The sequence below is a fragment of the Sphaeramia orbicularis genome, chromosome 22, assembly GCF_902148855.1.
Source record: "Sphaeramia orbicularis chromosome 22, fSphaOr1.1, whole genome shotgun sequence".
Lineage (NCBI taxonomy): Eukaryota > Metazoa > Chordata > Actinopteri > Kurtiformes > Apogonidae > Sphaeramia > Sphaeramia orbicularis.
The window spans coordinates 24,218,756-24,235,571 of record NC_043978.1 but is presented as its reverse complement, the minus strand read 5'-3'; the positions used below and the strand labels follow the sequence as shown (position 1 = coordinate 24,235,571).

General features: G+C 33.6%; 1 protein-coding gene across 1 annotated transcript in view; it reads left to right on the top strand.

Moving 5' to 3' along the window:
- The window catches only part of LOC115413790 (gamma-aminobutyric acid receptor subunit rho-1-like), a 34,292-nt gene extending 19,944 nt beyond the window's left edge, over window positions 1-14,348 (top strand). The window contains exons 9-10 of the mRNA XM_030126883.1: window positions 3,705-3,901; window positions 14,046-14,348. Of these exons, the coding sequence (XP_029982743.1) occupies window positions 3,705-3,901; window positions 14,046-14,348 (500 nt within the window). The remainder of the gene's footprint in view (window positions 1-3,704; window positions 3,902-14,045) is intronic.
- The last annotated feature ends 2,468 nt before the right edge of the window (window positions 14,349-16,816 follow it).

Genomic DNA, 16,816 nt, shown 5'->3' with positions numbered 1-16,816 from the left:
TGTATAACAACAGCTACATGAAGTAAAAAAAAAAAAATCACTTCTCAACTCTATTCCTGCATAATTTTCCACCATTCTACAGTTCTGCTACTTTTTTTTCTCTTGCCCCTTCCATCTTCAGGTGAATTAATGTCACTGTCAGTAATGTCTTTGTATTTTTAAGCTATTTATATCAAATCTGTCATGTGTAATTTTTGTTGACAAAGCCAAAAACACACACAGAAATCTGTTTTTTAATTTAGGTGTTAGTGAATCATCAATCATCAATCATCAATAAATGACTCCTTTTCTCCATTAGGTATAATTATGTGCAGAAATAAACTATTTTCACAATTAAACAAAATGAATGGCATAAAATATCAGAAAATGACAAATGAATCACTATCACAAATGCTTGTACAATAATTAATCGTCAACTAAAAATGCTGTTGTGAGATATTGCAATTTGGCAAAAATCTGAGTTTACTTTTTAATTATAACAAACAGTGTGACCTGTAACACCGATCTACTTTTTTTTTTTTTTTTTTTTTTTTTAGAAATTATATAAATATCTGCCAAAGATTAAATGTGCTAAATGTCATGTATTTTAATAAGATTAATTAGAAAACAAATGACAAAAGTGCTGGTTTGTTGATGTTTTCAAGGTATATGATAAAGTGTTACTATACATATTTATTGTTTTTTGCACATTTATACAATAGATTTATAAATCTTCCACTAGATAGAACCTGTAAAGTGAATGTATTGTCATGTGCAGACAGTGTTTTAAAGTAGATGTTTTATCTCTGAGACAAATATTCTTTTTGGAGTTAAACCCATTCTATCGTTAATTCTATAAATTCACATTTTGACCCAAGGCTGTATTTTGGACACTTCATCCAACCAACATTTTTGACTTAATTTTTCTTTTTCAGTGACTCACATGTGGTAAAATTTCACTGCTTTTACTCTGGAAGCATTTGACTTGTAGACCAGTGTAATTTATCTCAGTCCCTATTACATCCAACAGCAGAGCAATAGTTATGTGCATTTGCATACACAAATATAATGTGTCATATGCTTGTAAAACCAAGAACCACTAACAAAACACCTGTTATCAGCTGAAAACACTACCTTTCAATATGTCAAAGGATTAATTTAACACAGGGAAGGAAAATTATGCTGACACTCAGTATTGTTGAAAAATAAAAATCTATTTGTACATCTATGAATAATATTTATTTGTCACCCCTAACTATTGAAATGGCGTTTTCTGTTAAAAATCTTTTCCCAGGATAGATGAACCACAATTTGCATTTATCTGTGCTCAGAATAGAGACACAGAGGGAATTTGGATTGCAAATAAAAATGGCAATGGGACAAGTAAAGTGTTAGAAACCTGACATTAGCCAAATATCACTTAATTAGTTACTAACGCATTTGTTAATTTATAATATCATCAATTTGTCAGCATTTACCTAACTACTGTTAAAGTGCTTCAGTTTAACCTCCAGGAATATAGCAGATAACTGACATTTGGATACTTCATCTAGTAGAGCTGCATAGATTTAGATGATAAACCAGCGCTGGCCTATGACCAACTATCAGGCTTCTCATCTGAAAACATAAAATCTCACTCAGAACTCCTAGAATTTACAACATTTTTATAGTTAATTTAACCCATAAAGACTCAAACATCCACCATCGACCACGAGCGTCCACTGATCTAAAATGTTCAATACCTGTGATCCACTAATCTTATCAATACATGTAAATAATTGGTGTAAAATGCAGTTAGTCATCTTTTCATGGTCATCAGATATGACCCATCTGGATGTTCAGAGGCTCTGTAGTTACCGTTGAAACACCGTCATCTTCTACAACATTGATTCATCCGTAAAATCCATTAAGTTTGATCAATGACAGTGGATGGAGACACTTGGATTATGTTCAGTTAATGATATATTTTACAGAAAAAAGTCACTTTTTCCTCCATTTTCTCTGTTTTTGATATTATAACATTAACTTTAACTTGAGCTTTTATGGACATCAATCATGATCTGTAAATTAAATATAGGAAAACACCTGATTTTCACTGAAGAATGCAAAATACTGAGCATAACATTACAATAAATGGTGATAAATCACTTAAGAAAAGTTAAAAATAGAGAAAAAAAAAAAATCTGGAAACTGCCACAAAAGTAGCACTGGGTCTTTATGGGTTAATAAGAAAAGATATTATAATACTTTTACTGTACAACTCAACATGTGGCAATGACAGTCAATGGTGACGCTTGGTTTTATGTACAAATATTGATATCTTTGCTGAAAAAAGTCACTTTTTCTTCAGTTTTCTCTGTTTCTAATATAATAACTCTTAATTTTAATCTGAGCTTTTATGAACATTTATATGATCAGTAATTAAATATAGGAAAGTCAATTATTTACATGGGAGAAAAAGCATAATAAAGAGGAAAATATTATAATAATTAGTGATAAATCACATAAGAAAGGTTAAATAGAGAGAAAAATGCATTTGGGAACTGCCACTAAAGTAGCACTGGGTCTTTATGGTTTAAAGGTTTGGGTTTTTTTTTGGTTGATTTTGCTTTGAATTAGAATTTCAGTTCAACTGTTTATAATCTAGCATCTAATAAAACCAAAATGGTACATATCCAGCATATATTTTTTTTTTAATTTTACCTTGGTTGATTAATTGGCTCTCTGCTTTTACTGTAAGTTAACTTTTAATCTAGATTGTTTATTTCTAACAGGTAATAAAAATCAACAAAACAAGACTTTATGAGAACACATGATATAAATAGTAAATATCATGTCAATAACACTGCATTCTCATGAAACACAAACTATTGACAGTATATCTTTAAAAATATTATCAGTCGCCCTCTTCTACATATATTTCTCTCCATATATCTTCTAAATCTAGCAATTCTCAAACATTTTACATGCAACCCAGCAAAAAAACAACTACCACCATTATGACCACTAATAAAGTAGTGCTCTACTTCATTCAACTATGCACAGTAATAAAAATGTTTTTTTTTATTTTTCACTGCTGATTGGACCCAACATTCTGGATTTTTAATATATTATAGTTTTTGCTACCTCTGCTTACATTTTTCACTATTTATATTCTAACTGTTCATTCATCAGCATTAAATAGGCAGATATTAACCTTAAAATATCACAGAAAATGAATCATTTATATTAAATCCAATGTCAGTCATCTCTCGGTTAAGGGTTTTTTTTTGTTTTTTTTTGTGGTTGTATGTATACTTAGAGAATAATGTGATTTTTAATTTAATTTCATGTTTTTTATATATTGACATTCCTCAGTTTACCACTAGAGGGAGCATCTGTCCCACCAGTTATGCCCATAACATAATTCAAAAGCTATAAATGTGAAATATTAATTAAAAACGATACGATATTTTTTTTAGAATCGATAAAACACAATATCATGATACTCAATATTTTCAATCTTTTTTTTTTTCCCAACCAATTAATTTTTAATAGGGCATAAAATGTAAATCTACCTCATATTTTTTCTGGTTTCTTTTGGGGGCGTGAGCTGGTTGTGCAGTTAAAAGTTCTGGGTTGCAGGCACAAAGTCAGGGCTCTTGTGTTTTTTTGCTAAATATAGAGTAGATGAGACTCTAAACTAAAACTGTGTGTGATTAAAGTGTTTGTGTTCTGGGCTCCAGGCATCACCACTGTGCTGACCATGAGTACCATCATCACCGGGGTCAACGCCTCCATGCCCAGGGTGTCCTACATCAAAGCGGTAGACATTTACCTCTGGGTCAGTTTTGTCTTTGTCTTCCTCTCGGTGATAGAGTACGCGGCGGTCAACTACCTCTCCACTGTCCAGGAGAGGAAAGAGAGGAAGCTGAGGGAGAGAGTAAGTGTGGTTTTCACTGTGGCTGTTAAATATTGAACTGCATGAAACCATAGTAACGAACAGGCTGGTTAGAAATCATCAAAACTTGTGGAATAATCCTTAGTGAGAGTTGAATTTTTACTTCCAGTGTTACAACAGAGGACGTGATTCATACAAGGCATCAGTGTATGAATGTGTGGCAACTAAAGTTCACAAATAAGTCAATCTGTTCTGCTCCTAGATTTATAAAACTACTTCATAAACTACCATGATGTCTACATTTGTACTGACTCTTCCATTGTCAGAGTATTGTTGAATTAAATGCACATAATGTTAATCAGAAATAGAATAACATTAACAATCCCTTCCATCAATGATAAGTAACATTAACTGTTCACCAACTAACAAATACAGGGTGACACGAAAAAACGGGAACTTTTTAACAATCCAATAAAACCGAGAGTGATGGAAGAAAAATATTTTATTCATAGTAACTGAAACCTTAAAACATGCCATTTAAGAAACAATGATGGAATTTTCATTTTTTAAAAATTACTTCCTGTAGATGGCGTCCTCCTGTACGAATGCATTCTTGAAATCTGCTGTTGAGATTCCTCATTGACCGCTGCAACATCTCAGCTGGGATACTGTGAATTTCATCCTGAATTCTCTGTTTTAACTCATCCAGAGTTCTTGGTCGAGTCGTGTCTCCCTCGGAACGTCGGAACTCCCTCTGCGCAGCTGTCAAACTATCACCGTTTTTATAAAACATATTTATGGCTAACGCACTCTGTTGCCTGTTCCACTGATCCATGGTTACTAAAATGGGGGTGTGTTTACTTGCTCAAGGTCACTGTCTCGCGGTGCTGCCACTTGCTCATGTCTGCCAATATGCACTTCAAAAATTCCCGTTTTTTTGGGTCACCCTGTACTAACAAATACAAGACTTACTTTTCTGCTGTCAAAACAGTTTTCATCGTGTTCCATCATTTTCGTGTCGTTACGTCTGTTTCATTATTTTGGTTTTGTCTTTTAAATCATTTTCTTCTTTTATCTTTTTTTGTCTCATGTCGTTTACATCATTTTCATCTTTGTATCTTTTGGGTCGTTGTCATCTTGTTACAAGTCATGTGATTCTTTTTCGTAAAAAAGATGGAACAAAATTTTTAATTTTTTGCCTTGTTTGGTACTTTGAGTACATTTCATTTCATAATATCTCACATGACTGAGGCCTCTCCTCTATGTTATGAGGTGTTGGTGAGGTCAGAATATATAAACTCGTCCAGATAACAGTCCCATGGAAGATTATGGCCACTGAAAAAAGAAAACAATTAAGGTCCAATATTATATTTTTTTATTATTATTCTGAGAAAAAAGTCAGAATTCAGATTTTTTTGTCGGACATTCAGGGAGAGTATCACTTTCGCTTTCTGGCATACAGGAGGAGTACAGCAGGCTGACATAATGATGGATTTAGGTGACTTTATACACGTCCGAGGGGTTCCGGAGGAAGCAATTTCACTATTAGATGAGCAAAAGGAAGGGAAATTGATGTTAGTGTCTTTTTCTTCAGATGTACGTACACAAGTTTGAAAACATAACATTCTCTGACCTTTTTTTGTTCATCTAATAGTGAAATGGCTTCCTCCAGAACCCCTCAGATGCATATAAAGTCACCTAAATCCATCATTATGTCAGCCTGCTGTATTCATCCTGCATGCCAGAACGCGAAAATGACACTCCCTGAATGTCATAAAAAATAAAAATAAAAAAAAATCAGAATTCTGAGAAAAAAAGTCCGAATTCTGACTTTAATTGCAGAATTTTGACTTTAATCTCAGAATTCTAACCTTTTTCTCAGAATAATTTAAAAAAAAAAGATATATTGGACTTTAATTTTTATTTTTTTCCCCAGTGGCCCTAATCCTCTTCCATTTTAATTAAGAAAATAAATTCATGTCACATCATATTATTATTACTTGTGATCATAACTTTAGAAGCAGTTCTAAAACTAAATACAGAAATTTTTCTTAATGATGAATTTAATGGTTGAAAATGAGTTGCAACCAAATGAATGCAAAAATTCAATATTTGTTCCCATACACATATCTGAAATCTGCATCAATGTCTTGTTTTCAGCCGTTTGTAGATATTAGCTGACTCCATTTCTAAGTTAATGACTCCTGCTTACTTACTTGCGTCTCTTCTGCTCTTCTACAGCAGTAACAGTGTACAACACTAGCTACCATGAGTTTAAAAGTGTAATCAGCTAATATAAATAAATGACACAAAGGCATACGAGTGTGCACTAATTTTAACCCATAAAGACCCAGTGTGACGTCTGTGTTATTTTTTCTCTATATTTAACCTTTCTTAAGTGATTTATCCCCATTGATTGTAATATTATCCTCTTTAGTTTGAGTTTTTTCCAGTGCAAATCATGTATTTTCCCATATTTAATTCACTTAATTCATTTAATTCAAAGGTTGTTATATCAAAAACAGAGAAAACTGAAGAAATAGTGACTTTGTCAGTAAAATCTATCATTAACTGATCATAAACTAAGTGTCTCAGTCCACTGTCATTGTTCAAACTCCATGGGTTTTACTGGTGAATCAATGTTGTAGAAGATGACAGCGTTTCCACAGTAACTACAGAGCCTCTGAACGTCCAAATAGGTCATATCTGATGACCATGAAAAGATGATAAACTGTACTTTACACCAGTTATTTACATGTATTAGTAGATCAACAGGGATTAAACACTTTATATCAGTGGATGACTTTGGTAGATTGTAGATGTTTGGGTCTTTATGGGTTAAAACAACACCTCAGATGTTTGCAGCTGTGCACAGAACAGACAGAAAACTTAAAATACTCAGAACCACAAAGATTCACACAAAAACTCTCGTAATAACATCCTAAAGTTCTTCAGTTGCTGCTTCCAACTACCTCACGTACCCTCTTTGCAGTGAAAATCCTCAGTGATAAGGAAACTTTTCAAGGCCAGTGCAGATATGAACCAAATCCAGGCAAAAGTGGACCATTAATAGCTCTTAAAATCAGCACACGGCAAAGCTGACCTAATTTCAGACTAAAATATTTTATCTATTAAATTACACGAAGCTGGTAGAAATGCAAGTTAATAATTTATGCGCATTTCCAATGAACAGATAAATATTTTCTAAATTGGCCCTTTTTAAGCTGCTCTTCGGGCTACGGCAAAGAATTTCTGGGACTGTGTACTACATTACTGTTCTTCATCTGCCAAATGCTGTGGCATATGGAGCCAAATTCCTCACGTACCCTGAGGAGCATTTCCAGCATAAACATCCTTCTATGAATGCTTCATGCCAGTAAATGAAGTATTTTAAGGCCTGGAGTGTGAAGAAAAATGATCAACATTTACGAAGCTCAAGTATTTATTTACTAGTTTTTGTTTTTGCTGAGTTTTTGCATTATTGACTGTAGTATACAGACTCCTTTTGCTTCTTTTCCAACTTTTGCCAGAGGGTTGAAATAACGAAGCATAAATACTCTGTTCTTCAATAGTTTTTTCAAGTGTCTGGGTGTTTATTTTTCTGACTCTGTTTACTTTTACTCCCTAGATTTTAACACAAATATCTGCACAGGCTCATTACTTAGTTGTAATATTTTTATTTTTTTTATCTTTTTTTGAGCAATATAACATTACATACAAAGAAGTGGAATTACAGTGCATTCATTATACATTGCCTTTTATATAATTTCCCCCCCCATGCCCAAACCAACCCCAAGGCCCTCCGAGAAGGGGCAACAGCAGGAATAAGAACATTATAACAAAGTCTTTGTGCAGTAGAAAATCAATTAAGTACAAGCAGTAACAAATCTGTGATATGCGATATCTGTGAGGTTTTTTTTTTTGGTTTTTTTTTTTTTACTTCTTATTGTATTTATTATGTGATTTTTGTTTATTTTTACAATGTTTTTATGTCAGATGAATGTACCTTTTAGGATTGCACTTTTTAATCTCGTTGTACAGTGACAATAAATATATATTCTATTCTAAACAAAAATATTAATTGAGCCAACGGAAATAGATGAGAATAAAAATAAATTAGTTAATTTAAAAAATAAGAAAAAAGAATAAGAAAAAAAAAAAATAGACATAGCTTGTAGATACATGTGCCCACTTTAAAATATTAGGCATTACATACATGTATCAAATGTAAAAATAATTGGTAGACAGAATGAATTAAGACAAAAAAACAACACCTAAACAAACACAAAAATAGAGAGTTCTAATACATTTTGAGGAATTATCCATTATTTTTATTCCAAACTTAAAGATTTCATTTTAATCCATAAAGACCCAAACATCCATCGTCAACCAAAACCATCTACTGATCTAAACTGTTTAATACCTGTTGATCCATTAATCTTATCAATACATGTAAATAATCGGTGTGAAATACAGTTTGTCGTCTTTTCATGTGACCCATTTGGACATTCAGAGGCTCTGCAGTTACCGTGGAAACACCGTCATCTTCTACAATATTGATTCACTAGTAAAACCCATGGAGCTAGATCAATGACAGTGGTTGTAGACGCTTGTTTTTACATTCAGATATTGACGAACTTTGCTGAAAAAGCCATTTTTGCAACAGTTTTGATACAATAACCTTCAATTTTACTCTGAGCTTTTATGAACATACATGATGAGTAAATTAAACATGACAATACCAGATTTTAACTGAAAGATGGAGAGGGTATTGTGATAAATTGCGGGAAAAAAAAAATTACTTTGGACGGAAACACTTGTTTTATGTTAAGTTACTAATATATTTGCTGTAAAAATAACATTTTCTTCAGTTTTCTCTGTTTCTAATATAATAACCCTCAACGTTAATAAGATAAGATATGGCTTTATTAGTCCCACAAGGGGAAATTCCAGGTTTACAACAGCAAAATACAAAAGCACACAAGACCAAAAAAAAAAGTGCAAAATCAAAAATAAAGACAAAATCAAAAATCAAAAAAGCTATGTACAATTTATAGCTGTGCACATGCTGATCATGCCACAGGTTTGATATGGATATGGTTTATTGCACGGTTAAATCTATCATTTACTGAACATAAACCAAGTGTCTCCATCCACTGTCATTGATCAAACTTAATGGATTTTAGTAGTGGATCAATGTTGTAGAAGATGACGGTGTTTCCATGGTAACTACAGACCCTCTGAATGTCCAAATGGGTCATATCTGATGACCATGAAAAGATGACAAACTGTATTTTACACCAATTATTTACATGGATTGACAGAATTAGTGGATCAACAGGTATTAAACATTTTAGATTAGTAGGTGCTCTTGGTGGATGTTTGGGTCGTTATGGGTTAAACTAGTTATAAAAATATTATTGCACAGAATTACTGAATGAATGGTTTATTTTTGGTTTGTACAGTAATCACCACACACAGTACAACAACCACGATAAACACAAAAAAAGGAATAAGCCAGAAGCAGAAGCTTATTTTTTTGCCTATCCTTCTCACCTGACACACACTGCTTACATTAATTTAAATGTGTACATCACATGTACGCATCATGTGTATTTGGAGCAGTTTCTGTTGTATCATCTTGTATCATCCTGTCATTAATCTGAGCTTTTTATGAAAATCTACATGATCAGTAATTTCAATGAGACAATGCATTATTTTTATTGGAGAATAATATAAAAAAAATATGATAAATTGTTTAAGAACTGTTAATATGAGAGAAAAACATCATTTGGGAACGACCACAAAAGTAGAAGTGGGTCTTTAGGGGTTAAATGGATGGAAAAATAAGTCATAAATGGATGATCCCCTTGTGTTTCTACTGTTGAATATTATATAGGGCAAATATAGCAAGGCAAAAAGATGCAATAAGCTGAAACACACATGAAACAGAGACTGTGCTGCACAGAGAAGGTGTCATGTTATTTCAGATTTTGCTGCTGACGTTAAAAGAGTATTGGGTTATAAACAATAAAATAAAATTTAAGACTGATAAAGGTCATGTTCAAGAATAATTTAGAACCAATAATATTGACCAAGCGTATTCTTTTCTCAATCCTTTAAAAATAGTTTTCATATTATATGAACATGATGTGAAGTTCAGTTAAATTTCTACAGAAACAGCCACAATAGAAGAGTTCTGCTTCAAGGCCTTAGTCTCATTTATGTCTCAAACTCTTCTCTCAGATTCAGACAAAGAAGATTCAGGATTTTATTCCAATAGTCACGACTGCAACTACAGAGATGACAGTACATTGACATTGCATGGTCAGATTTGTTACTATCAACAATGTGATTCTGAAAAGAATCAAGAATCTCTTTTTGGGATAAAAACACATAAAACAAAAATATACACCTACTACCTTTAGGATTGTAAAAATGATTGATATTTTAGTCACGAAAATGAACTGGTTTGGTCATATCATACCATAACCCACAGGTGTCAAACATGTGGCCCGGGGGCCAAATCCGGCCCACCACAGGGTCCAGTGTGGCCCGTGGGATGAATTTGTGAAATGCAAAAATTACACTGGAGATATTAACAATCAGTGGTGTCAAAATCATTTTATTTCAGGTTCCATACATACACATACAGACCAATTAGATCTCAATTGGGTCAGACAAGAAAAATACTATTATAATAACCTATAAATAATGAAAACTGTAGATTTTATCTTTGTATTAGTGTAAAAAAAAAAAGTAAAAATTACATCAAAGTGTTTACATTTTAAACAAACTATCCTTTTCACTTAAAATGTGAATAACCAGAACAAAAATGAACAATGTGAAATGTCTTGAGAAGAGTAAATGCAATTTTATCAGTATTATACCTGTAACTAAATGCTTTGTGTATTTGTAATTGTAAAGTAAGTTATAATGCACATGTGTAAATGATAAACTGATAAACTGAGGCAGAATATTGTTAAAACTGCACTTGTTTTTCTAGCTGTTCACGTTATTCACATTTTTAAGGAAACGTTGTAGATGTAAACATTATCATAATGCAATTTTACTTTTTTCACTGATTTTCTTTTACTGGTCTGACTCATTTGACTTCATATTGGGGTGAATGTGGCCCCTGAACTAAAATGAGTTTGACACCCCTGCCATAACCTGTGTAGTATTTTAAAAACTTGTTTCCCATAATTCACTTGCTGTGTATCTGGTGTAGTGTCTGTCTTTGACATTTATTTTTATTTTATTCTATTGGTTTATTTAATAGGGATCATGCATATTTATGAACATTGTTGTATAAAAATTACACCCCCCTACACATGATTTGATCTTCACTAGTTTGACTATATTTCAATACTTTCAATTCCACTTTTACTTCAGATGTTATTAAAGGTGGAGGTTTTACTGTGTCACATGATTTAAGGCAGTTTTTGGAGTTGAGACTTACCTAACCCTCATGACAAGCTGACTTAGACTTGGATTTCACCTGACATGACCTGTGACAGATGATTTGATTCTGTTCAGAAATACAGCGGTTGGACAAAATAATGGAAACACCTTCCCCTCAAGATGATAATGCCCCAATCCATACAGCTAGAACTGTTAAAGAATGGCATGAGGAACATTCTAATGAAGTTGAGCATCTCGTATGGCCGGCACAGTCCCCAGACCTCAACATTATTGAGCATTTATGGTCAGTTTTAGAGATTCAAGTAAGACGTCGATTTCCACCGCCATCGTCTCTAAAAGAGTTGGAGGGTATTCTAACTGAAGAATGGCTTAAAATTCCTTTGGAAACAATTCACAAGTTGTATGAATCAATACCTCGGAGAATTGAGGCTGTAATTGCTGCAAAAGGCGGACCTACACCATATTAAATTATATTTTGTTGATTTTTTAAGGTGTTTCCATTATTTTGTCCAACCCCTGTACATAAAGATACTGTCGCTGTTAGGTGGAAACCTTGTAACTCCCTTTTTTTTTTGACATAAAATGATTCTATTGGTCTATTGGACAGTTTTAGAAATATTTAACCAACGAAAAGTGTTGAAAATGGCTTGTGACTACATCTCTTAATTCATTTATTTAGGAAATACATCGTTTTTACAGTTTCCTGAAAAATAACCCTTTCCACCCGACAGTGACGATATGATGCGTTTGACAGGGTGATTCCTTTTGCAATGTGTGAGTCATAAAACAGCTTCTGACTGAAATAAGACACAGCACAGGAAATTTGCCTGAGTAAAATTTACTCAAATTTAAGAAATTTTTACTCTACTCAGTTAATATTTGGTCCCTCTCTAAAAAGAGTAAAAGTTACTCTTTGGATAGAGCTCTCCAAACTCAATATAGAGCCAAATTTACTCAAAACAGAGCTAAATTTATTCCTGTCGAGGAAAATACTTCTGACTCTGGAAAAAATGCTAATTATTCCTGTGAGAATAAATAAAGAGTTAAGTGGGCCTATTAAGCTCTTTAATAGTAATATTTTGTGACTAAAACCACTTCAATAGTCATGGTTTGATATAATGTGTACTATATATTTATTCTTAATTTTTTTGTACACACTTTGCTTGTTTCACTTTTACATTTATGCAAGGAAATGCTCAAATAAAACACAAAGCATCCGAATTAGTATAGTGTTATAGTACTGCAGTAAAAATACTTAACAGTAATGTACCATCCCAATTCCAAAGTCCAAGTTGGGATATTCTGTAGAGTGATTGTGTCGGTGTCTACAAGAAACAGTTCACACAAAGGACATCAGAGGTCAGACCACTTTCCCTCAGTCCGTTTTAAATGAACTTTATCCCAGAGAAGACAGCGGTGTTTCTGGATCATGTTCACATATGGTTTCATCTCTGCATGACAAAGCTTTAACCTGCATTTGTGGATGGTACAGTGAACCGACACAGACGCTGATTTCTGGAATAGTTCCAGAGCCCATGCAGTGATCTCCATTATAGAATCATGCCTGGTTTTAATGGCATGCTGCCTGAGGACCTGAAGATCCCAGGCATCTAATATTGATTTTTCAGCCTCTCTTGGAGTCTTTTCATTATATTATATACTATAGATAATGAGATATTCAAAGGCTTTACAATTCCATGTTGAGGATCATTATTCTGAAATTGTTACACAATTTTTATGCCTTTTTTTGATGCAGTTTTTCAGACTGTTGAACCTCTGCCCATCTTTAATGCATCTTTTTATACACAATCATGCCACTGACCTGTTGACATTTCACCTAAATAGTTGCAAAATTTCCCTCCATCACTTGCTTTTCCAGTGTATTGATGCCCACATTACTTTTGAATTTTTCTTCTTTTTTTTTTAATGGTACTTTCTCTCAAAATAATTATTATATGTTTTCTGTTTTATTGTGAAAAAATATGGATTTGACTTTTTTTTTTTTTTAATTTATTTAACCCCGCTGTTTCAATTAAATAAAGGTTATTTAAAAAAAAAAAAAGTTATACTTCTTCCCACTCCTTTTCGAGCACTGAAAAAATTTGTTTGACCATGTTGTATGGTTCAATGTTATCTGATGATTCTATGTGCTCGAAATAAAACTACACTACTACTACTACTACTACTTCTAGATCTTGAATCACTCCTTATACTCGTACCAGACCATCTGTACTCGTGGTACAGTGAAGAAGTCCAAATATATAATAATAATAATAATGATAAGTCCAAATATTAACCAGTTTAAGAAAATATACAAAAATATTTTGTTTAGCAGTTATAACTGATATTTATTACTGACTATTGTCATTTACTCATTGATATGGCATAGGGATTAGAGGCAGAGAAGCCTATGTGAATGTATATGTGTATGTACGTAACAGTGTGTGTGTGTGTGTGTGTGTGTGTGTATATATATATTTATATGTATGTGTGTATGTATGTATGTGTATATGAAGACAAAGGGGCGAGAGCTAATAAGCTATACTTCTTCTTGCTCCTTTTCAAATATGACTTTTTTTTCTTTTTGTGTGTATTATTTTTTGCTTCCTTGAATTTTCATTTCTATATTATGTTGTGCAAAGAAGTCAATTAGTAGCAATCAGGAGGCTTGTATCATTTACATATTCAAAATAAATGAAAAAAAAAAAAAAGAATGTGTACTTCTACGACCTCTGACCTTTTTCCTTTCCACCTCATGTAGCTGCCGTGCACATGCGGCATCGGCAACCCGGACGAGATGATGATTGACCCCCAGATCACAGGCTACGGGTCAATGGACGTCAACACCACTGGGAATTATGGGATGCCGGAGAACGGCGGGCGCCAGGAGCGAATGCTGGCCCAGGTGGCGCTGAATGACCCGCAGATCGCCAGCCAGGTGAAGCCCTCCAGAGGCTACGTGAACATTTGGATAGACACGCACGCCATAGACAAGTACTCGAGGGTCGTCTTTCCTGGAGCGTACATCCTGTTTAATATCATCTACTGGTCTATCTACTCATAACCCGCGATGGATTAGTAAATCATCCGTGAGAGCCGTCCATGATGGGACTCTGGGCTTATCGGGAAAGAGCGGGAAAATTGCTTTGCACTTAACGCTTAAGAGATAAAAGACGGAGAAAACTGCGCTGACAGATGGGGATCATTGCCTTTTTGACCCAGCCACTTAAAACTGATGAGCTATCGATTAGATTCAAGCGACAAGTCATCCTCACTGGCTTCATGTTGTATCTATAGTGGACTGTATGGGTATTTTTCCACATCTGAGTGGCGTTCAATGCACAAAGAGGTGGAAGCAAACTGTAACTGCTCATCATCTCGTCTTCACGTTGTCAGTTCTCGATGCAGTGACTCCAAACTGAACACTTTAACACTAACTGATCTTTAACACCGCCCCTCATTGGACACATCCCTTCCTTCTGCGACTACATTCGACAATCAACGACATATAAAAAAAGTGATAATCAGGTTCTTTATTTTTGAGTTTTTCTTTGCAGCACGTTCGTATGATTCAGTATGTTATATTTTCTTGTGATCCTTGTATCAATGCAGTTATTTTTTGCTGTCTGCGTTGCATTTATGTGATTTGAACAAGTTTAAGGCAAATCAATATTAATACAAATGTATAAAAAAAATGTTTAGTAAACTCCCAAACACTGATTATGATTTTTTAATGTCCTAATTTCTTTGGTTTTTTTTTTATATACAACTGAAGCTCATCTCCTCTGTTTGGTGTTGTGAGGCTTTGAGGTTCACTGTGACCTGTTTAGTTGCTAGTTTTACTGTCTTTTTCAGCTTGAGACAACTTTATACTTTAAAATATGGAACAAATATCTTCTGGTGTTTTATTAGATGATATAATCACCAAAAATAAATATGTTTGAATTAACTGGAAAGATGTTATGGTGGGGAAAAAAATAAATAAATGTTTTGCTTTGGAAAATGTGGAATTATTTGAGCTTAGCTTATTTGAGTTTGCAAAAACTAAGGTGCACTGAGTTGCATGGATGTTGCTTTAAGTCTCAAACATGAAGTAAAATCAGCTAAAACACATTAAAGTTGATGCATTCGATGACATTTTTCCTTTACATCCTCTATGAGTCTTGGTCCCCGATATTTTATCCCATTTTCCCACTCTCTACAGTATATTTAAAGACAGCGCTGGAGGATGAGCTTTTACAGTTATTAATAGACATTGGATTCTTACCAGCTGCGGGGTTTCTCTTTTTATCTGGCATGGGTCTGATGGATAAAAAGCATTCACTGGAAAGCATACAAACTGCATCTTCCTATAATACCATTAACTGCTCATATGTGACATGAAACGGTGCATTAAAGTGATTAATATTAAGAGACGCAAACCTCAAAAGTGGGAAGTGAGTTTTCGGTAATATCACTCCACCGACGTCAAGGTTTTTCATTAACTTGCGTGAAATTGAAGATGTGTATGGGATAAGGCTTCCTCCAAATGAGAATTTCACTGTATGGTTAGTACTGTCGCCTCACAGCAAAAAAGTCCTGAGTTCGATTCCCTGGGTACTTTCTGCTTCCTCCCACCATCCACTAATACAGGGGTGTCAAACTCATTGTCTTTCAGGGGCCACATTCAGCCCAATATGATCTCAAGTGGGCCAGACCAGTAAAATAATAACAGTGAAAAAAGTAAAATTACATTATGAAACTGTTCACATCTGCAAAGTCTCCTTAAAAATGTAAATAACATGACCAACCTGAAATTTCTTAAGAAAACTAAGTGCAGTTTTGACAACATTATGCCTCAGTTTATCATTTATACATGTGCATTACAACTTACACAAAACAGTAACAGACATAATATTATTAAAATGTCACTTATTTTTCTTAAGACATTTCAGTTTGTTCATATTTGTTTAGGTTATTCACATTTTAAGTGAAAAGATAGTTTCTAAATGTAAACATTTTCATGTCACTTGACTTTTTTTTACAGTAAAATAAAGAGCAAATTTTGGAGGAGTCATTATTTATAGGTTATTATGATAGTATTTTATTGGTCTGATCCATTTGAGATCCTATTAGTCTGTATGTGGAACCAGTACTAAAATGATTTTAACATTATTGATTGTTAAAATATTTTTAACAATATTTTGTAACATTTTTAGTAATTTTTTGCATTCCACAAATTAATCACTCCGGCCGGTTTGGACCCTCTGGGGGGCCAGTTTTGGGCCACAGGCCATATGTTTGACACCTACGTTCTAAATAAATGAATGGAGTTAAGAGATGTAGTCACACGCTGTTTTCAGCACTTTTCATTGGTTAAATATTTCTAAAACTGTCCAATAGACCAACAGAATTGTTTTATGAAAAAAAAAGACCAAAAATTTACACTAAAATAAAGAGCAAATTTTGAAGTAGTCTTTATTTATAGATTATTATGATAGTATTTTACTGTTCTGACCCACTTGAGATCATATTGGTCTGTATGTGGAACCA